The following is a 24870-nucleotide window of genomic DNA, read 5'->3' as shown; positions in this document are numbered from 1 at the left end:
GAGAGGGAGAGGGAGAGGGAGAGGGAGAGGGAGAGGGAGAATAATCTTCCAGAGCAGAACCTTCCAAAGAGTATGGCACTATAAGAGGAATCCAGGGCAAGGGAAGCACTATAGGGTATATAGCTTTAGACCCTTACATCTTCTAAGCAGGGTCATGTCAATAACACTATAACACAAAACACCAAACTGCTCAAAGGACTGGTGGAGGGGAAAGTATTATCCTTCCTTCTAAGTCTATCACTGTGAGCTGGTTCCAGAACATCTCAGTGTGAGGGGTGTTGGGAAAAATAAGCAATTAGCAATGCAAATCTCTCCGAAAAAGTTCTGTATAATGAGCATTAACACATACATCTACAGAATCTGTCATCTGACAACACCAAATGTCCCCTGTATATTCATGTGTTAGTTCCAAAGCTGAGCCCTGTGGTGAGTTGGTCTAGGTAGACAGACTATGAATATTAGTTAGGAAATACACAATTATACACTTAATGGGGTGAGAAAATAGAGCAGGTGGGGTGTGTGTGTGTGTGTGTGTGTGTGTGTGTGTGTGTGTGTGTGTATGTGTGTGTGTAAGGGAGAAAGTGGACTCTTGAAGTCCTAGGGACAGATCCCGAGGGACAGTAGAACAGGCAGGGCAGGGAGGCTCAGAGCAGCTGGCAGTGTGCACCAGGGCCTGATTTATTGGTTGCCTCCCTTTGTATGCTAAGAATGGGAGCACCTCTGGGAATGAGCAAAGACTAGGCAAACCTAAAGAATGCTGTCATGAACTGAAGTAGGTTCCCTGCTCTGGGCCAGCTTAGGAAAAAAATCTTGAAGCAGAGAAGCTATGAGCTAGGACAACAGGTTTGTTATTTATTAGCTGTGTGACTCTGGCCAGCTCTCTGGCTCTGTTCTCTTCTCGGTAGGAGAAAGGAAGGTCGGGTGATGGACTGGGAGGCCTTCTCCAGTTCCAATATTCTAGAATCTCTGAAATCTATGAAAACTCCTGGGATGAGCTGACTGGAGCCAAGGAGGGCTGCTGAGGCCAGTCTACACCTACCTATCACCTATCAAAGGATGAAGAGACGCCTACATCTTTACTCTGAACTAACCATGTACCACTGAACTAAGCATATAAAATAAACAAGTATTTCTTTTATAATTTGGTCATTTATTAGTGGAATAGTTCCTATAAAAGTAGAGAAATAATTTTATTTGACTTTTAGTCCAATGATTTCTTTTAAAGTTAAAAAAAAAAAAAAGAACAAAAGCAGCAGAGAGGACTCAGTGCATTGAGTTTCTAGGAAAGACCTAGGACTTTGGAGCCAGAATACACAGCAGGGCACACAGCAGAGCCCTGGGTATTTTTTTTTTCCCACTAAATGACACTCACACTTGAGAACTGACGGACAACCAGAAGCATAGTGGTCATTGGGGGTGATAGTGATGCTGCAGGGGCTTCAGCTCTCTGACACTGAAGCAATCATATAACAGGATAAAGAGCAGGAAGGAGAGAGAAGGCAGAGCTTGCCAGTACAGATCTGGGACAAGAATTCCAACTGTTACGGGAGAAGAGTCTGTGTCTCTGGCTTCCAGTGAGGTCCTCTGGTCATCATTAATCTGTGTCATAGGGTGTGGGGCAGATATAACACCTCCATGTCAGGGTTTAAATCTCAGTGGGATGGCACAAGGAAGAGATCAGATTCTGACTTCCAGTTTCCAGTACTCGTCACCAAGCATGACATGTTTAATGGAATTTTCCTAGCACGAGTCAATAGCTGGGAGACCTTACTCACGTCTTAAGAGAGAAAAATAATTGAATCATTCAAAGAAAAAGATCTTTTCAGCCATGTGAGATTTTGAGGCCAACTGAAAGTTAAAGTGCCAAAGGACCAAAGGGGCTGAACTCGGGGGACTTGTGACCCATGTGTTTTAGTCTTCTTTGGTTTTATTTTAAATCTCAACTCTCCTTAGAACTGTAATAGTGTAAGTGAGCCACAGAATCCAGACAGATTAACTTACTGGGCTATAGAACAAGACTTACAGATGTAATTTCTGAAAATAGTCAGCGAGTGAGCATAGAGGGCTGGGAGCTGGCTCAGTGCTGAGGGCATGTGCTGCACAAGCCTGAGAACTTGAGTCTGAATTTCCAGTATTAAAGCTAGGGGTGGCCAGGCACATGCATGTCACTCCAGTACTGTGACAGACAGAGACAGGGCGTCCCAGGGACTCGCTGGATGCCATCTGAGCTTCAGGTTCAGTGAGAGACTCTGTACCAAGGATGGACAGTAATAGAACAGGTACCCAATATCCTCCTCTGGCCTCAGCAAGTATACACCCTCTCTCCCAGGTTAAGTATCTAACCAAAATAAACCATACTATAAAACAAATTCCATAAAAGGACTTGTATATTTTGTTCACTTATGTGTCATCAAGATCTGCAACACTATGACTTCAAAAAAAAAAATCTCTGAATTTGTCAATCATCTACTTGGTTTAAATCTTGCTTGTGTACTCACTAGATGTAAGATTTTGTGAAGGGAAACTATTCAGTCTCTTCGCCTTAGATAAAACTAACCTCAGTTTTATCATCTGAGAAATGGACAGAGACCTAGACACACCTTTCTAGTAGGGATGTGATGGATCACGTATCAGAATCAGTGGAGCATAAGTAAGGCCTGCGTGAATGTTAGCTGAACTTAGTAGGTCCACTGAACAATGCTGGCAAACTGACACACAACAAGTCCTCCTCTTTGTTCATGCCTGCCCAAATTAGCTAAGGAGTGGCTTGCCTGTAATTCTGAGGCTAAATCAAGTTAAGGCTGGATCCTGGGGACCTTATAAAAAAGGGCTATCTGTTCTTCTTTCATAAAGCATGGGTTGGAGGGGTCAAGCCATTAGAATGAGCAGACATACCTGTATGTCTTTAGGTGGTACTTTCTGTCTCTTATCATGTGGGGAGCTCGAGAGAGAATGGCAATTCGTAAAATTTTTCCAGCTCTGAGGATCTTCTCTGAAGGGACCTGTGTGTTAATCAGATGGGAGGAGGAGAGGGGGAAAGGAGACTTTATGGAAGGCAAATCAACCCAGTGAATTCTCAAACCATTGTCTAATCAGGGTCTGGATAGGAAAACATAACTCACTCATACATATTTACATTGTTCACTCATGTGACACCCGTGTGACATGTCACTGTTTTATGTGGGGAACAGAGACACACTGCATATTTATGGACTCTAGGAAGTGTGCGTGAGACGCCCTGACTTGATGCTCTGACACGGGAACCACCTCCACTGGTACTTAGGAATGGAGCTCGGACGGCTTGTCAACCCACCTACATCCCATTACCTTGGTAATGGTGTGAGCAGGACGGAGAGGAACGTGGGGTTCAATGAGAGGTGTCTGAAAAATAAAATGTTAAAGCAAAGGAAAATTAAACAAAAAGTTCAGTAAAGAAAATTATGGGTTGGAGATAATAGGAAATACCTTTTTTTTTTTAAATGAAACTCAAAATAGAATTTAAAAAAAGAGAGAGAGAGAAATCACCTGAAAGAACTTGAATGCACCGGCATTCAAAGGGCAAATCGGACCATTCGGTTTGCCAGCATTTAAGTATATATTGTTTAAAAAAATGAAAAAAACAAACAAACAGGAATGACTTGATGTTTGTAGGCTCCAGGGGGAGGAAAAGGACAACTGGTCAGAGCCTGACAAACATCAGAGCTGGAAGGAAGCAAACCAAGGTAAACAGTCAGAGGTTGAGTGACCCGTCCTGGCTGCGGATAAAGGATTGATTGATTTGAGCTGGGAGTGAGCTGAGACGTTCCCTTTTCTCTTGTATTGAATGATTGAGTCTAGAACTCAACAGAGGCAGTTGGTGTGTTTTGCTTTTTCTGAGAAAACCATGCAGCCTAAGGTTCCATGCCAAGTCAGACCAGCTCCAGGATTGAGACAGCACTCTTCATAAGAAACACGGTCTTCAGACGGATGCCATATATCTCAATCTAGGGAGGAATCCAGTTTCTACAGCATGAAACCGCTTAATCTTTGTTATATCACACATCTGGCAATTATCTTTCCAAATGTGTCTGGCCAATGGTGGTGGAGGCTGTTTGAAACACTTCCGAAAAGCATGGTGGAATTTTATTTCTTTGGAGCTTTAGTAGGCTGGAAGCTCCTTACCTATATACAATACTAGCTTCCCAAAGATGCACCCGTCTTTATCACCAGAACCTTTGTGTACTGGGTTACGTGACAAAAGGATGATGTGGGTGTGGCTACAGATCAAAATGGGGACACTTAGCCTGGTGTTTCTGGGGGTTTCTGTTTAAAAAAAATAAAGTAAGAATATCAGGCAGAATGCTGGCATTCGACAGTGGAAAGAGAAGCCAGCAACAGGATCCAGGAATGTGGGAGGCCTCACATGAAAACAGATGAGAGAGAGAGAGAGAGAGAGAGAGAGAGAGAGAGAGAGAGAGAGAGACCCTTGAGCCTCCCAAAGCATCCCAGTCTAGCCGAGGCTCACACTGGAGGTCTAGAGTCCAGCACTGTGGGCTCATAGACTTGATTGTCTGGGTCCACTCAGTGAGTGGCAGTTTGTTATAGTGGTTCTCAAATGCTGACATGGAGATTGCAACACTTTCTATCAATACCTCCTGCGCTTTGCGCATAGGAGTTATTGACAGTGAGAATACACAGATGATCTCATCTCTCCTCAATTAAAGTACAAAACCACTGAGGGAGAGGACAGCCAGTATCAGTGTTAAGAAATACTTGAAACCTCAATGTGAATACACAGAAATAAACATTATATTTACTAACAGCACGTTTCAGGCAGGTTGGTGCTTTCAACGTTATAATAGAGTGATGTTATAATGGGGGCACGAACACTAAACTTTAAAAACAAGATGCAGATTTGTTTGGGATGGCTATAGTCTCTTTGAACTCACTCACTACAACATTTTCTTCACAAGACTGGCATCCAGCAGACCCCACCCACGGAAACTGACAGTGTACAGACAGCTCATCACTTAGAACAAGCACAGACCAAAGGATGCCAGCGTGGTCCAATTCAAAATGGCATGCCTAGTAACTCCTGCACACCTTGAAGTAGACTTGAGATGGGTGAGGGGCTGTGGGACCATGGAACTCCATCACCATGGTACTCCGCTTAACCCAGAGCCTGACCAGCCAGGGTACTGATCCCTGAAACAAGCTAAAAGTTGCTGTGTACTTCCTTAGTATGAACTTCAGCTGCAGTGACCCTGTCCCTTCTGTACACAGGTAGCTTCTCGGTTACTGGTCTAGTTGTAAACACTTCTGGTTATTCTAGAAAGTGATGGTAGACACCCATCCCTTCTCCCTTTCTGGAAGAAGTTTAAAGCAGATGGATGTGGGGTTTGTTTTCTGGCCCACCTGTTCTTTCCTATGAGAAGCTGACACTCCCACCCCTGAGTCTTGTCTCTGCAAGGCTGGCTGATCTGAACACCAAGAGGAGACCCAAACTGACAGTGGCTGCTAAATGTTTTTTTTTCTGTTTGTTTGTTTTTGCTGAGCTGAATGAAACTCTTTGAAGATTCTATACATTTTTATTTGGCCTCTACTATATTGTACCAAATGCAAAAACTGGTACTTGTTTGGTTTTGTTGTTCAATGACTTTTATTCATGGTTTCTTGGAACCTTGAAAAGAAAGAATTGCTAAGCCAGGGGGAAGCATCAAGCTTCAACCAGAATGTTCCCTTTGCTTTGTGACTTCTAAAGGCATAAACTGTTCACAAGCCTCTTCAGGTGGACAATCCTAGGACCACCTCCAGAGCCAGGAGTCTGCTTCATCTGTTGAAAAGCAACGTTCTCCAACTGTCTCCAACTTTCTCCACCTCAGAGATGCTTGGTTTGGAGCATTACCATGAATGGGTGCTTTAAGGAGTGGATGCCCCTTTATTTAAACAAAGCCTGTGGCAGACACATGCAGGGAAATCAGGGAGCATAACCTCTTCAGAGAGGAGGACTTTGATTTTGAAGGGGATACCACATTCACTCAGGAATTCTGAGAAGGTGCCAGTGCTTGCCAGTCAGTGTTGTTACAGACAGAACTGAGACGAGCAAACAGGGTCTCTGGGAAACCATCCCTGGCCAAGGCCTGCTCAGGACTAGTGTGACTACTTTGCTTTTAGGTCTATCTACTTATTTTCAGCTTGTTTCCCTTGCCTTTCAAGTCAATTTCCCCTTGGCTATGCTATAGAGCAATAAGGAAATTTATTCTAGTTGTATTTTGTGAATAGTTAGGAAAGGCAGACAAAGTGTGGTAATTCTCATGAAGTGTTTAAGTGTTTAACCTGCCCTGGAGTATGCCCCAATTTGCACATATCTATCACGCTTCTTCATTGGTGCTAGCTCTGTTTCACTATTACTTTGGTTTTCACCAAGCAAACTGAGACTAGAGGTGTGCAGGGACTAGCCTGAGCTCACAGTGCTACTGTCTGGGATTGCTGAAGCTAGAGGCATGCAGGGACTAGCCTGAGCTCACAGTGCTACTGTCTGGGATTGCTGACCATTCAGTCTAGTGCTAGCTCACTCCAGAGCAGTGGCTCTCCACCTTCCTGATGCTGCAACCCTTTAACACAGTGCCTCATGCTGTGGCGACCCCAACCACTAAATTAATTCATTGCTGCTTCATAACTGCAATTTCGCTACTGCTATTAAATGTAACATAAATATATGATAGACAGGATGTCTGATGTGTGACCCTCTGGAGGGGGGGATCTCAAACCACAGGTTGAAAACCACTGCTCCAGTGTCGACCTCATAAGGACCAGTTACCACCACCACAGCCTCGGCCACCACCACCACCCCTTTTCTTCCACAAATATCTTGGCTCTCATGTTGGAAGATTTTGTATTCTATTTGACTGAAGTTCACTTAAAAGGGTAGGTACAACATGCCAGACGGCCCTTCTAGTCCAGACACCAGATTTGATTTTACAAATTTTCAGCAATAAATAGTCACTTTTACTAACCGAGACCACACTCACTGGCAGCGCTCAGAATGCTTAGTCATACAAAACTTTCTAAAATGCGTCTTGTGGTGGTTTAAATAAAAATGTCTCAATAGGCCAATAGGGACTGGCACTACTAGGAGGTGTGGCTTTATTGGAGGAAGTGTGTCATGGGGGTGGGGGTGGGGGTAGGCTTTGAGGTCTCAGTAGCTCCAGTTAGGCTTTGTAGCTCACTGTCTCTTCCTTCTGTCTACGGATCTCTCAGCTACCTCTGCAACACCACGACTGCCTGGTGGCACAACACCATTATCCTGGGAGGATAATGGACTAAACCGCTGAACTATAAGCCACCCCAGTTAAATATTTTCCTCATTAAAAGTTGATGGTCATGAAGTCTCTTTGCAGCCATAGAAACCCTAACTAAGACACAACTTGATAAGAATAAAACATCTACCCTTGAGGAGCTATACCTCAGGTATGAAATAAATATGCCAGAGAAAAAGTGTCACAGAAGTCTATGCAGGGCGATAGAAACTACTCAGAGACCTCACTAGTGAGGGAATTCTCTGCTGGGAAATAGTTTTACAGGTAAGGGAAGATGAGGAAGCCAGACAGATCCCCTCAGCCAAGTCCCGTGTTGACAGAGGAAGCCCTCGGGAAGATAGCAGGGGAAGAAAGAAGATGTGGAACTTGGAGGGTCTCAAGAACCCCTTGAGGCATGGCCACAGCTACTGATACCACTGGTCTACCCATTGCCAAGAGGCTACTGATACCACTGGTCTACCCATTGCCAAGAGGCTACTGATACCACTGGTCTACCCATTGCCAAGGGCAGGCAAGACTTACCCATACCCAATACCCCTCTGTTCAGAAACTAGAGAGAAAAGGGGATCATTCTGTTATGTCAATGACTAGGTTAAACAGGAGAGAGAGAAAAACAGCAAACCAAAGCAAGAAAACCAGCCTGGAGGACAGGAAGCCAGGAAACATGCTTGCAGAGACCAACTCAGCACAGGAAGGACACAGACAGGATCTGAAGGCCCACATGGTCATGGCAGCCACAGACTGGGGCAGAGTCTTACTACGCAGTACCCCAGACCTCTCACCCGCTAACTGTCCGATATCCCCTGAGTATTTCCTGTCCGGTACAGAAGAGGAAAGCCTATGGGAAGCCATTACAGCCCAGAGGCTTCATTACTGACTGCTTGGTTTGTGTCCAAGAGCTGACCTCTGTTTTGACCCGTAGCTAGAATGCATACATCGCAAGGGGCTGGACAAGGAATGGGCCCTCTCTGATTAAATTCCATACACTTCAACACACTCTCACGTGTTGACAGAAATTCCTGTGGGCACGAAAGAGTGCACGCCAGGCTGTGAACGAGGCTCCTCAAAGGCAGGCAGCGAGGACAGATAAGGGCAGAAGCGTTCTGCATTTTCTTGGCTGTCTCCCCTGAAGACTTCCCCCAGGACTAGCCATAATTGGTTTTTGTTTGTTTTAGGGAAGGGGTGCTATTTCAACTGCATTTTATTATGTTTCTATTACCAGTGAAAGGGGAAAGCAGTGAGGAAAAAAATACTCCTTTTGGCAAGTGAGCCAATTTAGAAATACTAATCAGGCAATGAAAAGTATGAATCCAGCTTCCATTACAAGGTGCACAATAACGCCTGTGCAGATATAATGAGGTAGATGAGGTCTTGTAATAGGCCTCACGGAAAACCATATGCAGACCCCTTTGAAAGCAGGGTGATTCTTTTTAGTCAAGTGTTTGCTCACAGAACCCTTTTTCAAGGCACGACATCTTAAGCCAAGAGACAAGAATAACAAGCTAGACAGGGACACAGCGCTCAGAGCAGACGCCAGCAATCCAGGGTCACAGAGAAAGAGTCATAGCAGTCACACCCAACAGGATCCGGGGGCTTAATGAAGGCCCGTGGCGTGCAAAGCAATGTGAGAGGCTAAACTGGGGATCAGGATGGGGAACGTGCCCGCTGTACACGAGCTCCTGAACTTTCTGTGGGTTCAACAGTTAGCAAGTCCAGCAGAGTCCACAGACAAACGCTACTGCACCGTGGCTTTCAAATCCTCCCTGCTCTTATTTCTGATGAGCAAGAGAAAAGAACAGACAATTTCTTACTGAAGGTGACGTATATCTAGAAGCTAATGTCCCCAGTTTTGATATTTCAAAATAATGCAACTAAGCCTTTGAAATGTCTGCCTCGTTCTCGTCATTACCACAACGTCACCGCCCTCGTGCTGGGCAGACGAACGGCAACTCAGGACTAAGACGCATAGGCGGATTCCACGACTTGGAAATCGCTAAGCTTTACCATCTGTGAGATCATGGGAACATTTTCTCTCGGCTTCTTTGGCTTCTGTCTATGAGGCTTTTCTTCCTCTAAGCCAGTGGTTCCCAACCTTCCTAATGCTTGAAACCCTTTAATAAAGCCCCTCATGTTGTAGTGACCTCCAGCCATAAAATTATTCTCACTGCTACTTCATAACTGTAATCGTGCTACTGTTATGAATCCTAATGTAAACATCTGTGTTTTCCGATGCTCTTAGGGGACTCCCATGAAAGGGCTGTTTGAACCCTAAAGGGGTGGTGCACCACAGGTTGAGAAGTGCTGCTCTAAGACTTTCCTAAGCTCAAAACTGGCCCAGAGAGAAATGCTTTGACATAAACAGTGCTTGGAAGGCTGAGCAAAATGAAGACAATGTCTCTTGGACTCATCAGAGAACTGAGGCTCCAGTAAACACTGCCAGCCTGGGATCTGCAGGTAGAGGTCAGCTGACCTGTGGCAGAAGCAGCCCAGGGATAGGCCTTGGGCAGGACTTCTGCAGAGCTGCTGGAGGCTGAATATGGACCAGCTTAGAAACCCCCAATGGTGAGCTGCAGTCTTGGCTGGGCCCTGTAGCTCTGTGTTTTACTTATTTTAACCCCAGAAGACTCTCCTGGTGAAGAGTCAAAAGGCCTGCTCCCCAGGAAGAGACCCCATGGAGTCTGACTACACGTGTAAGAGGGGATTTAGTACCCACCTTCCTTTATTAACTGACTGGGAGAGCAGGAGCTAAGAGGCAGTTGTGGGGGCTCCGAAGTCCCACCCCCAATGGCAACTCATTGGAAGGAGAGCAAGTTGTGTTGAGGAATGAGGCCCAGAGAGGCTACCCAACCCCTCCCGTGGGTGGTTCTGCCCCTGCACACACTGACAGTTATAAATGGACTCAGTGGGGAGAGAAAAGAGGAAGGGAATTGGAAGAGAAAAGTAGAAAGGGCATTGAGAAGGACTGGGCTGCACAGGGGTGGATTTGATCAAAACACCATACATGCATGTATAAACTTCTCAATAAAGTAAGTTTTAAAAGGAAGAGTCTAGACTCTAGAATCTATAAGTTTAAGAAAAGTACAAAACAAAACAAAAACAAAAAACAAAAACAGTTGTGAAGGTGACAGAGCAGGGAAACAGGCTTCCTGACAGGATCCTTCCACCCCTCTCACACCTTCCCCAGGGCCAGCATAAAAACAGTGTACTGGCTAGTTTTGTGTCAACTTGACACAGCTGGAGTTATCACAGAAAAAGGAGCTTCAGTTGAGGAAATGCCTCCATGAGATCCAACTGTAAGGCATTTTCTCAATTAGTGATCAAGGGGGAAAGGCCCCTTGTAGGTGATACCATCTCTGGGCTGATAGTCTTGGTTCTATAAGAGAGGAGGCTGAGTAAGCCAGGGGAAGCAAACCAGTAAGGAACATCTCTCCATGGCCTCTGCATCATCTCCTGCTTCCTGACCTGTTTGAGTTCCAGTGCTGACTTCCTTGGTGATAAACAGCAGTATGGAAATGTAAGCTGAATAAACCTTTTCCTCCCCAACTTTCTTCTTGGTCATGATGTTTGTGCAGGAATAGAAACCCTGACTAAGACAAACAGTAAGTGGGAAGAGCTGCAAGACTAACTTTTTTTCCATGTATTGACTTATTTTCTGTGTATGAATGTTTGCCTGTATATACATCTATGTATCACATATGTACCTGGTGCCCCCAGAAACCAGAAGAGGGTGTTAGATTCCCCTAGAACTGGAATTACAGTGAGCTGTTATGTTTTGATTTCGGGAACTGAACCTGAGTCCTCTGTAAAAGCAGTCAGTGCTCTTAACTCTGAGACATCTCTCTGACCCTAATTCTAATTCTTTCTAAGGAGCTCTTACCAGGAAACACAACCAGGGCACTAGAAAAACTCGCAACTTCTAACCTCTTCTAGCATAGCAAACATTAAGCTCCACTCATTTCCTGGACAGTTTAGTGAAAAAACTTTAGGCTAAAGATGTACAAGGTGGTCTGAATGAGAATGCCCCCATAAGCTCACATGCTTGAATGCTTGGTCCCCAGTTCGTGGAATTATTTGGGAAGTATTAAGAGGTGTGGCCTTGTTGGAAGAGGTGTGTCATTAGGGGTGGGGTTTGAGTTGCACAATTCAGATTCTCTGTCTCTGTCTCTGTCTCTGTCTCTGTCTCCTGCCTGTGGATCAGAATGTAAAGCTCTCAGGTACTGCTGCAGCACCATGCCTGTCTGCTCCCCACCATGATGATAATGGACTAAGCCTCTGAAACTGTAAGCAAGCCCCCAATTAAATGCTTTCTTTTATAAGAGCTGCTTAGTCATGATGTCTCTTCACAGCAGTAGAACAGTGACTACGACAGCCTGTTTACCTCCATTCTTATCACAGACTCCATCATGTCTGGCTTTCAATAACAAAAATTAGAAAGCATGATAAGCAAGAGAGACTTCAGTTTGAAGCACAAACCAAACACTGGAACTTAGATGTGATACAGAGTTTTTGAATGGCCAGACAGGAAGTTTAAATTAGTCATGTTAAGTTAAATATGAAATATTATTCTACTAGTTGCACTAATGAAATTATGTGCAAAATGCAAAAATGCATTGGGGAACATAATTAAACAAAATGGCTCCCCCACAACCTTCTACCACCCTCCACCCCCAACAGACACACACCCACACAAACACACGTCACACACTGTTGAGCCCAAAGGAACTGTTTGTGGACTTGTAACTCTCAAACTTAACATTTTATTTCTTTCAAGACAGGGCTGCCAGGCAGTTAATTTCTCCAGGCAGGGAGATACAAATGCAAAAATAAAAACTCAAGCAATACTCTACAGATCAACGGTTCTGCAAAGGAAGACACACATGAGCTCAGCAGCAGAAGGCACATGGCCACTAGGGAAAGAGTCAGTGATCCTGAGCACAAACCTTCCCAACTGAAATGAAAGGAGCAAAAGATACTGCCCCGTGTCCAAACCCAGAATCTAAGCACGCTGAGGCAGTTTCAAAGACAAAGCGTATGTGAGATTGAAAACACACATGTGCTCGCAATACCACAAGAAGAAAGCAAAGAGAACAGATACTTTAATAATGACTTAGATTTTCTCAAAAATTAATGACAGACACCAAACTACAGCTCCAGGAAGCTCCCAGAACACCAAGCAGAATAAAGGAAAACAAATAAGAGCAGCAATATAAAAATCCTGCATAGGGGCATGCCAGACGCACACACTCTGTAGAACTCACGCAGAGCAGGTGAGACAGCCCAGCAGGCTGCAAGCTGCTGACCTGAATCTATCCCGAAGAACCCATGGAAGGGACAGAATCCACGAAGTTGTTCCCTGCCCTCCACACATACATCATGACACATATTTGCCTCTAAACACCCCTCATATGTATATACATGCAAATGCACATACACCCCTCATATGTATATACATGCAAATGCACATACACATACATAGTGGAGAAAAAGGTCAGCTTTCTGAGAAGCCCTGTCCTGCAAGAAATAAAATGCTAAGTTTTGAGAGTTACCAGTCCAAACAGTTCCTTTGGGCCCAACTGTGTGTGTGTGTTGGCCCAGAGTCTCTTATCCAAGGCATCTTGGTGTATTCCTGTTGAATCTGCCCTTTGAGTAAGAGGAGAGAAGATGTTATTATCAACTGACCACAGCATTCCACAAATGCCACTGTCATATCCTCTTGCCCCTCGTAACAGTAATTTTTACAGAAATCTAGGTTCTGGGAAAGATTATCTAAGCCTCTTCCCTCCCATCTCACAAATCTAAGCCTTGGCCTCTTCCATCATCCTGGCTTCCATTCTGAACAATCCAAGCATCCAATTCAAATCTGGGAATCATTGTCATGGGCTCCGCACTTTGGGGAAGCAGAGACGATGCCTGGGGTGCACATCAATGTCCAACATGTTTAATGATGGATACTTATTAATGGTAAGTCTAGCACCATTATAGTCTCAAGTTTAAATCTGGGTGTGGTTAAGACACTGAAAGTTGTAGCATTTAACATCTAAAAATATGCCGGGCGGGTTAACAGCTCAGCAGTTAAGAGCACTGACTGCACTTCCAGAGGTCCTGAGTTCAATTCCCAGCAACCACATGGTGGCTTACGACCATCGATAATGGGATCTGATGCCCTCTTCTGGTATGCATGCATACACAAAATATATAAATCTTTAAAAAATTAAAATATGCCAGGCATGTGATGTGAATATGGAAAAGATGTGATTGAGGCTCTCTCTACCCACACCGAATCCAGGCTTCAAGCTCCTGCTCAGGTTTCCCAGGCTGCAGGTGATTTGCATAACATGGTTTAGAAAATCTAATTGGGCTGAAATGCTAATTTAATTATCATACACAAACTAATATGGAAATATATATGATCTCCCCTACTCTCCAACACAAATCATATACACATTGGCCTCAATCCTGTACTTATCATTGAAAATGAGTCTTCAAGAATTCTCATACCAGAACATAAAGGGCTGTCTCATCTGGCTTTGCATTCTTCTGTGCATTTTTTTTTGTAGCTGTATGATAGCCATTGCACAGAAATGCATGCTTTGTTTTAATGATCACTTATTGATAGTCATTTGGCACTGTTAACCTGAGTTTGGTGCACCTATAAGAAGAGATAAAACCAATGAGAAATTATGGGATATTCTGTTATCTCTGCACCCTCGAAAAACCCAGGATTCTACAGAGGTGGGGGTGGGGTAGATATGGTTTTAAAAAATGATACAGCAATGAGTATATTATATGACTTTTAAAAGGAGAACAATACAGCTGTAGCAAACAGATTTGCAGCCAATCCTTCAGAAGTTTTTCACAGAATCTGTGATAACAATTTTCCAAAACTCTACCTCACTGCACACTTGGAATGCAAAGCAAGCGGCACACGGAGACAAGACACTCGGAATGAGAGGGTACGGTATTTTTGTGGTATTTTAGTGGGCTTTTTTTTTCTTTTCACAGCCCATGGGACATCTGCTAAAATACAGTGGATGGCCTGCGTGACTAGAATGTTTTCACGACACCAACGGTAATGGTAGTCATGTAGAAGACACTGGAAAAAGCCAGAATTCTCTTGGCCCAAAATAAAAGTATTTTAGGGTTCATAAGAAAATGGTCTTTTTAATCGATGAATTATTACTAAGTACAACATGTCAGCAGCCCAACACTATACAAACACTGGCCAAGAAACCAAACCGTGGTGACAGTATCCATGAACTCAAGAACTACATAGTTCAGTGCATTAGCCACTGGTCTTACATAGGCATTTATAGTCATTAAAATGTAAAAATTCAGTTCTTGAGTCTCATGAGCTACAATGCTCGGTGCCAGCTTCAGTATGTGCTGTGTCCTAGCCATAGTCTTTTCTTGCCTAGAAACTGTAAAGTCTTCATGTCTCAATCTCTCCATACTCCCAACCAATCATTCTCAGGTCTATAGCTAGCACATCCTATAAAAAACCGTGGCTCAGATGACATTACTCTATGAAAGCCAATGCTCCTACTCATGGTGCAAGCTGACCTCTATAGAATGATGTTTATCTGGCCTCTGTCTGCTCTCTGATCTCTTCCGTTCTCCACCCACCCCTTCACTGGCGATCCCCTTTTCCTTCTGCCTAGACACACTGTTCCAAGGTGATCTCTGGTTCACACCCCATCAAAGTCTTTGTTTTAAAAACTTCCTTTCCAGAAAGGATACTCTGCCCATCCTAGAGGTGTGTGCACATCCCTGCTCTAAACCAGCGTTAGAGCAGCTCTTGCTATCTGGCACCTCACACTTTTGACGCCTGACTCTGAGTTTCCTGTCTGTCTTCGACACTGAAATGCTAGCTCTGTGAACTTCGTGCTCACTCTATTGTACCCCCAGCACTTGCTATGCAGAACCACTTGATAAGTCATTATTGATGAATGGAAGGACGTCTTCACTTAAGATGAATTTAAGTCTCTTTGCAGACTTCATTTATTAGTGACTGGAGAGGCAATTTATATGTTCAAGTATTTGAAGGAATGTTGAAGAAAATGGCAGCTGTTTCCACTGAGCTGTGATTGGTCAAATCTTACAGAGAGAGAGGAGACTTAAGTCAATGCTTTGCACATCCCACAGGGATGTCGTTGAAGTGCCGATTTGGCTTCTGTTGAATCTGACATATGATCTGAGAGTCTCTACTTCTGCCTAAAGGTATTGGTACTGTGGGAGGGTGTGTCTATTTGAGCACTCAAGAATCGGTGAGTGACAGTAACAGTCTGCACACCAATAGTACAATTCTTCACTAAGGTGTATTTTTCCTGAAGACTAGACCAAGGAGACATAATCATGACATATCACACTAGCAGGATTTAAACTACCTAATAAACTTAGATGGCTCCTCCCAAGAAATCACTTCCCAACCATTTTATTGTTTGGGTATGAAAATACCTTTTATGAAAGCCAGTAATTTAATAAAGGAAATGTATGGTTACTTGGGTAATATATTTGGTATTCACAAATAAAGGGCTTTATAATTTCTAATTACAAAGAATTAATTTTAACCAAACCATTGTGTGAACATAAGGGTTCCAAGAATAGCTGAAATACAACATAATCCTTACCTTACCATCTGTGCTGGCTACTTTTATGACAACACAAGCTATAGGCATCAGAGCGGAGGAAACTTCAGCTGAGAAAATGTCTCTGTAAGACTGGGCTGTAGCAAGCATGTAGGGCATTTTCTTAATTAGTGACTGATGGGAGAGGCTCCGGCCCATTGTGAGTGGCAGGTGGTTCTGGCTTCTGTAGGAAAATAGGTTTATCAGGACACAAGGAGCAACCTAGTAAGGGCATTCTTCCATGGCCCTGGCATCACCTCCTGCCTCAAGGTTCCTATCTAGTTTGAGTTCCTGTCTTGACTTCCCTCAGTGAACTGTGACTCAGGATAAATACGTAAGCTAAATAAACTCCTCCATCTCCACAAATTGCTTTTGTTCACAGTTTCATCACAACAGTAGTAACCCCAACTATGAGAACATCCTAAAGGAATACAGGGGGAAAATCACAATTCACATTTATAAAACTAATATTTGAAAATGGAGGGAAATGTTTATAAAGTGAATATAAATTTCAACAGTATGTACTGTCAACATTTTGGGGGCATAATAAGTTATATTTTTAGTCTAGCTAGCTAAGGCAGAATGGAAATGTATCTGTAGGTGTGTGTGTGTGTGTGTGTGTGAGAGAGAGAGAGAGAGAGAGAGAGAGAGAGAGAGAGAGAGAGAGAGAGAGAGAGAGAGAGAGAGAGAGAGAGAGAGAATCTCTAAAAGGACCACAGAGAGACACTCTGAGGGACAATACAGCCAAGGGCAAGACCCCATGGCTGAGACTTGACCAGAGAAGACAATGGACTCCAAAAATCTGCTCTGCCTTGCTAAAGAAAAATAGATTTTTCCAAGCTGATAAAGTTTGGGTCACAAACTGAGGCCTGAATTGTTTTCAGGGAGGCTGAAATTCTAAAATGTGTGCAGTTAGCACTCCCTCCCTCCCTCCCTGGCAGCAGAGCAATAGGACATGATTATCAACCAGTGAAGTCAAGACCTTGGTGCAGAAAAGAGATTTACTGGCACCACAAACACTCCCATGTATACAGTACATAGTCAAGAACACAGCAATCTTAGATACCCTCAAAGAAAACCAAAGCTCTCATCATGCAAACATTTGGAAATATCTTCATAAACCCATAGACTAGCCATCCTTAAAATCATGCAACATAATGATACAACATATGACAATTTCACATTCTGTCATTTTAATTTGATGTCAAATGTGCAAATGTCAACTTCATGCATATTTTATAACATCACTTGCATTGCACTAAGCTGAACCCAGAAGAATTCAAAGAGGACTATTCTGGTAAGTGATGCTAAACTTGGGCTGTAATCCTGATTTTGGGCAACAAAATTCTTAAGAGTAAAATTGGTCCCCTTGAGGCACACAATGGGATGCTCTGAGAAGCCACAGAAACTTCACTGTCTACCTGTGACTTCTCTCATCCTTGGAGCCTTGAAGTTTTATAATCAATGAACTAGGTGACACCGTTGAGAAACCCACAGGAGAAAAGGTTGTGTATTCCTGTTCTTTGTTTGTTTCCAGGGCTTTCTGTTTCCTCTGCCCAGGGGACCCCTCTGCGTTTCCCAGAGTCCTGTTCCTGTGCACGTTAGCTGCTTGCACCACAGTTATTTATGTGTTTATTTTGCTGAATACGAAATGAATCCCTTAAAATTAAAACCGTGTCTTTTGTTATCTTGGAGTCCCTGTGGCACTTTATGTGGACTGCTCATTAAATATTTACTGGAATGACATGGAGAAACCTCTGGGGAGTGTTTACCTGACAGAGGAATCAAAAGAAAGGGGAGAATTTTCTTTTCGTATCTGAAATTCCAGTCTTACTCATGACGACGGAGAAGGCAAGCCCAAGCTTACTGGCTGACAGCACTGACTGATGTGGTCCCTGCTCCCTTCCTAGACAAATGTCTCTCTGTCAAACCTGTAACGAGGTGTTTTACACTGAGAATAAGAAGCATTGATTTCAAGGTAAAACCTTTGCCTTTCCTTTAGATTGAAATATTCAATCCTTTAGAGATTGAAAAATATTCTAGAAAAACAGATCTTTCTAGAAACTGAATACTTTTTTTCTTTTTAAATCATGTTCTGTTTATTTTTTTCCCCTGATAGTTTTGCTTCTTTGATAAAGATTTGGGGGCACAGTTTTGAGAACGTCATAAAAGTGACAGTTTCAGATGCAACATCCAAAATTCTCCTTATAATTTCATAGATGAGCAAACTTCTGGAAGTCCGTTCGCAGACTTTAAACCTGAACAAGCATATTTTTAACTCTCCAGAAACAGACTGGTACATTAAAAAGCCAACAGAACTGTAGAGATATGTTCATCAAAAGCCGTGAATCAAGATGTCCAGGCAATGCTGTTCACAGCAGCTCACTGCCAGCAGAAGGCATGACATGTTCCTATGCCACAATACGAAGACAATTTACAGCTGCACACCCATGCAGCCTAAATCCCCCACACACGGAGCTCACAGGTAGAATGGGTATGGAAGGCAGGTGACAGATGGCTTTCATTGATACAAATCACTGGTCTCTTAGAAGTGGTCTCTTAGACAGCGGGGAGATGCTGGAAGGGAAAACAGGAGCTGGGCTGGGCTTCAGCAGTTACAGCTCTGTTCTGCTTCCTGCCCTGCGTTGTGTTAGCATGACGATAGTTTCAGTACTGACCTAATTGAGGGACACTTTCTTTCTATGAATATACTGTGTTTCAATAAGGAGTTTCAAGAAAATGTCTGCATTAGAACAAGAAATCAACTTGATCTCATTAAACAAGTTAGGAAAGTGTATACTCTGAATTCAGTGTACAGGTGAGAGACACGCTACAGTAAAGTAGGCATTGGGGTTTTGGTTTCACATCTGGGGTCCCTGTGACCCCAAAGGAGGGCAACAGCTGTTCTACAGCTCAGCAGGTAGTAGTCTGGGACCTAACGTTCCTTTGGAGAGTGTCTTGAAGGAGAAGAGCATGCATGGATGCTTCTGTGCGTGAAAAGCGTCCCTCTCTGTGACACTACCAGCGTGCATCACAGAAGGAGGTACAGGATGCTAGACTAGAGGCAGCCTGGCAGACCACATGGCATTTTCAGAAATATTTATTTACTCGGTGCTGCTGGTGACGTTTAAAAGTGCTCACGGCAAACATCTAGTACCTCCTGCTTAAGGCACAAGTACTTCTTTCAAGGGCAATACACACATGGAAAACAACATGAAGGGGGTCTAAAAGTCAGCATGTAATTAAATGCTTCCCAATGCTGCATTGTCACTGGCTGTATCTGGCTAAGCGTACATTTTCTAGCAGGCCATACCGTTAAAAAGGTAGTTATTAAAAAAAAAGTAGTTATTGTAGCTTATTTGTCCACTTATTTGTCTGTGAATATCATCTGACTACATTCTTTTTCAGATTCAGAATTTAAGAAGCCAAGTGACTTGACTCTTAAGAGATATACAATTTATTTATTTATTTATTTATTTATTTATTTATTTATTTATTTATCTATTTATCTATTTATTTATTTATTATCTACAGGCTTCTGAAGACAAAAGCGGAGTCTGTCAAAGCTTCTGGGTAATATACTAAATAGGAAATAAATGTACAGGTGAGAGACATTCTACAGTAAAGTAGGCATTGGGGTTTAGATTGAGGACTGTGGAAACTCTGAGGGATGTTCTTAAGTAAGAAATGGGCAGCATAAGAATGCTCTCACAATTACATGTGATTAGTCCTGGCTTGTCGCCAGTTAGTGGCACTGATCAAATAGACGCAGGGCTTCTCAAGGTCATGGGGATGTGCAAAGTATGATTGTTCTTTTAGGAGATCCTTTCAAGTAGGCATGGGATTCGCTCTATTTTCAATTGAGTGTGTAATCATATTCTACATTAAAATGTACAATTCTTCTTTCTTACATAACACTAACTCATAAGTGACGTCACATAGCACTGTGGATTCTTTAAAATGAGAAATTTCTTCGCTTTTTGTTTTTGTTTTTGTTTTTTGTTGGGTTTTGTTGTTGTTTTTTGTTTTTTGTTTTTTGAGACAGGGTTTCTCTGTATAGCCTCCCAAGTGCTGGGAGAAATCTCAATAACTGTATGCAGCATAACTTAATAGTTCTCTTGTCATTATTCCTTATCTAGCTGAACACTGTGGAAGTATCTTACAGAGAAAGGCTTATGTTAGTCAAGTGGGAGGGGAGGGTGACAGCTCAAGGAAGCCTTGCATGGGGAGGGGATTCAGCTCCCTTCAGTAGAACTTCCAGCACAGAACGGAGTTGCAGACAGAGCCCCAAGTCACACGGCTTCCCCTTGTCTGGCTGCTGTGCACGTGGGTCCACGTGGAATGAGGTGAGACAAAGCTTTTGACCACAGGATATGCAAAGCACTGTGGGGTCTCAGTGTGAGGACAGACACTGGAATGTCAGGCTGTGACCACAGTAAAGTTTATTAATGTTGGGCTTGTAGCTTTTTCCATACAAAATGATGCATGTTCATTGGGAAGCATAAAATATTTTAATCATATAAAGTAAAATATTATTATTTTAGGATCTGAATATTAATCCTTCTGACTAGATGGGGGTTTGTTCTATTTTAAAAGGAGGCATAATCACTCTAGATAAAATTTCATATTTCTTCCTTCTTACATAGCACTGTCATAAAAAATTTCAGTTTTCTAAATTCACTTTAATGAGAAATTTTATTAAACATACATGGCATAATTTAAAGTCTTTCTTGTCGTTGTACCTTCGAGTAGTTTTTAACAATTTGGTACTATAAATCTGCTTAGGCCAAGAGCTCCTGTCACCCACTCACTGGAGGTTACCTGCTCAGAACTGGGTTTAGAAGTGGAACACTTATATTGTGGGTGAAGGTTTGGAGAACTTGGCAAATTGGGAGGCTTTCACACATGCTGCTTCAGATAGACTTTTTCTTCGGAATGGATTCTTAGGGAAGTGACCTATCTTTGGCTTCTTCAATAGAGTCATTCTGTATTAAGATTCATAAATATTAATAGGGATAAATTAATCAATTAAGACAAAAATTTCCAACAAGAAAACACAAACACACTTTCCTAGCATGTAAATGCATCCTATCAAAAATGCCCTCGGCTATTATTTTAATAGCCTTGTAATTCCCAACTGGGAAAGGTAAAATATTACTAAAAAGAAAATGGGATTCTTTGTCCTGTACTTGGAATTGAAAATAATGCACTCAATTGACTTCTGTACAGTCCCCTGCATGGTGGTGTATTTATCTGTATTGATTGCAAATTCTAAAAGTTTTTTTTTCCCCTTGCCTAGAACAATCTAGTGAGCCAAAGGTACAATAAACACAACCTCGGAACAAATACAAGAACACACAAACAAGGAACTCTGATGACCTTTAAGGGTTCGAGGACCTGAGAGCGGCGTGCATTTGACTCACGTAATACAAAATTCCTGGAATAGTAAAGGCCTATTAATGTTTTCAAGAAACCTTTTAAACCTTTACAAAGCTCATCAAAACAAAAATGATCAAAGCCCTAAAAGCATACTGTATAAAATATAAAAGCAGCCTGGAACAGCAGCATACCACATAAAACACCAAGTCCATTTCCGAGCTGGATCATAAACCAGGTAGGTTCCCTAAACACGGCCTTTTTTGCCTTTCCTTTAAACCATCAGGTTGTAGTAGAGTGGACAATGGTTTCATCACATATGCAATCCGAGGACATTCCATGCCAAAGAAGTAGTCCAGAAACATTGGACTTATAAGACTGTTATTACCCGTATGTTTTTCTTCCTTCTTCCTTCCATCTATTTTTTTTTTTTTAGTTTATTGCAGTGTGCAGAAAAAAAGGGTGGGGGAGTTTCCAAAATGTAAAGCCTTATTATTACTAGAGAAACAACTAGCCAAGGGAAATATAAGCGTATTTCAGAAACCAAGCTGCTTCCACCTCAAGGTTGGAGTTTTGCTCTGTTTCTTTGTTTTCATTTTAATTCAACATCATTTGAAAGGCTTTAGAAATACTGGAAACACTTGCAAATACAATGAGAAGGGATTGAATGTCATTCTGCTCTTTCATCGATAGAAACTTGAGGACTTTGGACATGATAGTCACAGATTTTCACAGCATCTTGGGTGGGATATGCTAATTGTCACAGCCCCTTGATTAAAGCCTTTGACCACACCAGGGTAGAGCACTGTAGGAGTGCTGAATAACAGAAAGCACCAATGACCTTATTCTCATCTCACTACCTAACCCAAAGCCCCAGGTGATGTACCAGGACTTACAGACAGAGCATGAAGGGAGTTGGGATTTGCTGAGCGATACAGACCTCTCTGGACACTTGCCTCGGGGTTATAAGACTCCCCATGAACCTTGCTTCTCGCTTTATCAAACTTTGGGACTACTACAATTCTCTGGTTTGTATAGATTAAACTTTTTTATATGGTAGGCTTCATTCTAAAGCAAATCTCTGCCAAATAAAGGCAGCACTGTTAATACAGCATTGTCTTACCTCTTAAACCTAAAAGGATTGCCAAGAACTGAATGAATTTCATTTTTTTTTCCTGGCAATATGGTTTCCGGCCAGAAAGCACGGTGGCTGGCTGCAAGAGGGTACTTCAGCTGCACAGGAAGGAAGGGAAGGGCAGACAGCTCAGATGTCCACAGTTCCTCTAAGAGGGAGGGAACCCCTCTCGGTGTGATTTAATCTTTTATGTGATGATCTCTCTTCAAAACTATGCAAGTCAAATGCCCTTGGGTGACTTACAGTACCTGAAAACACTATAAATAACTGGTGTGGGCTTTGCTTTCCTTTAATTATTTGGCAATATCATTGTTGCTTTTACTCAAATAGCAACTTCGAGAAGCATTTCTCGCTGGTTAGCATTAGGAGTTTAAACCTGTGATCCTAACCTATGGCTGATGGGGTGCATGGGACTCTATGAGGATCCACAGCAGAGGAAACCCCAAGACGATACAGTTCACGGACAGACTGATTCTAGGCATGTACCCAAATGTGGGTTCTTTCCCCAACTACGCGTGTTCAACCATCCTCAGATTTAAAAGCAGACCTGAACACAAACAAAACCTGAGGTGAAACACAGGCTCTTCAGTTTTCTTACCTGATGCAGGGTAGTCGGGGAGGGGAGGACATTCCATTCCTCATAGCTAACCAAAGAACACAGCAAAACAAAGCAATGGAAGCAAGCAGAAGAGAAAGGAAAGGCAGGGAGTTGTGGATTTACCCGAAAGATGTTCAGGACACAGGAAAGAGTAAGGACACTTACATATTAATTTCTGTACCCTCGTGCTTCAAGCCAATAACAGGATACCAACAACGAAGGGAAGCTCATTAGTCCTACCCATTTCGCAGATGAAGAAATGGAGGCAAGGAAGGGTTAAGTCCCTTGTGACCACCCTTCTGGCCTTTGGGTTACATATGCTGCCTTCCAAAGCAGTGGAGAGGCATAGCATTCCCAACACATCTAGGGTCCAGACGCTGGTTTCTAATAGTATCTTCGAGTGAGAGGAAGAATGGATTATTTGGCAAAATGATTAATTATAATACTGGATGAGGGAATGTATGAGAAATATTTAACTGTAGTGGAAGATAGTGCTCAAAAACCAAAAGAAAACAGCAAAGCAGTCACGGAACAGTGGCATTAAAACTAGAATAATTTAAGGAATAGTGTCAGACCTTAGCACAAAGATAACACAGACATCCAAGGGTACATAATGATAGATGAAGAGACCAAATGAATAATCACGGGAAAGAGGCAAACCTCCCAGGAGGAAGAATTCTAAATATGTACGTTGTTCTTGTGCTATCAAAGACTTGGGAAACAGCTCACTGTTCCCTTAAAAGTCCACCATGGACTGACATCCTTCCACAGTTGTATGCAAAGGCAGGGCACCTAGGGACAGTGACCTCACAGAGGAGAAGCTTGGCAATTACACCTTAACCAGGTGAGCAAGGTCTGCAGCAATGGTGGTTGGTCATACTGACACGGCATATTTTGATATGATTAGATAAAAACAGTTCACCTCAGGGCTTCCTCCCTGGAGGTCAGAAAGTGAGTCTAATTTGAGGAAAAGACCAGATAAATTCCAACTGGGTGGGGGGAACACACTAGAAAATGCTTAATAAGCCAACTCTGATCCAGTCAGAAGTTATCCAAAAAGGAAGGTCTTAGGTATCCAGCAAAAGCTGCCCCAAGAGGTGGTGACTAAATGCAGCATGCTATCTTAGATGGGATCCTGGGAAAGGAAAGAGACAGTCAGTAGACAGAAGGAAGCTGGGTAGACCATGGCTTGGGGGCAACTGTCAACGTCAGCGTCTTTAAGGGCTCCAAAGAAAAAACCGCTATGCCAGTTCCATTTGGGGAAATCAGCCTTAGGAGTGAAGAGGAGGTAAAGTCATTATTCTTAATGAAGGAAAGCATGGAAAACAGGCGAGCGAGCGGGGAGCGGCGCACCTGCCCTTCCAGTTCTGAAGGAAGCACCATAGACAGACATAGTGATGACAGAGAGAAATGAAAAACACCAGGAGAAACTGGAGTGAAGTAGCCAAAAATATGTCTGGAAACGGATAACATGTGAACGTGTATAAAAGAATGTTAATTTGAGAGGGGATTCCTCCCCTTGTATGGCTCAGTCAATATTAATTCCTTTAAAATCTTTCTAAAGACTTAATTGAGAAAATGGGTAAGAAACTATATACCATATATATACACATATGTATATGTATATATATATATATACATATACATATGTGTGTGTGTGTATTTCTCTGTGTGTGCATGGATGTGTGACATGTGTGTATGACATAAATGTGGTATGTGTGTAAGTGTGTGAGGGCATGCACACCCATGCAACCATGTAAAGGCCAGTGCCTGCTCTATGACTCTCTCCTGTGTTCTCTTGACACACTTTCTCTCTCTTTACCTGGTGCTAGGCTGGCA

At 42.8% G+C, this 24870-nt stretch overlaps 1 protein-coding gene across 6 annotated transcripts in view; it reads right to left on the bottom strand.

Annotated features, from left to right (window-relative positions):
• The window catches only part of Rapgef4 (Rap guanine nucleotide exchange factor 4), a 298925-nt gene that overhangs the window by 78869 nt on the left and 195186 nt on the right, over nucleotides 1-24870 (bottom strand). For 3 of the 6 annotated variants that reach the window (XM_029474005.1, XM_029474008.1, XM_021156131.2), the window contains 2 exons: nucleotides 3328-3381; nucleotides 2896-3002 (listed from right to left, as the gene is read on the bottom strand). In XM_029474005.1, coding sequence (XP_029329865.1) covers nucleotides 2896-3002; nucleotides 3328-3381 — 161 coding nt within the window. Of the gene's footprint in view, nucleotides 1-2895; nucleotides 3003-3327; nucleotides 3382-3525; nucleotides 3564-24870 lie in introns of those variants that run through there. The other 3 variants (XM_029474006.1, XM_029474007.1, XM_029474009.1) reach the window with 2 other exon arrangements.

Source organism: Mus caroli, chromosome 2, assembly GCF_900094665.2.
Source record: "Mus caroli chromosome 2, CAROLI_EIJ_v1.1, whole genome shotgun sequence".
In the NCBI taxonomy this organism is placed as follows: domain Eukaryota; kingdom Metazoa; phylum Chordata; class Mammalia; order Rodentia; family Muridae; genus Mus; species Mus caroli.
Note: the sequence above shows the minus strand (reverse complement) of the source record. Positions and strands in the feature narration are given on the sequence as shown.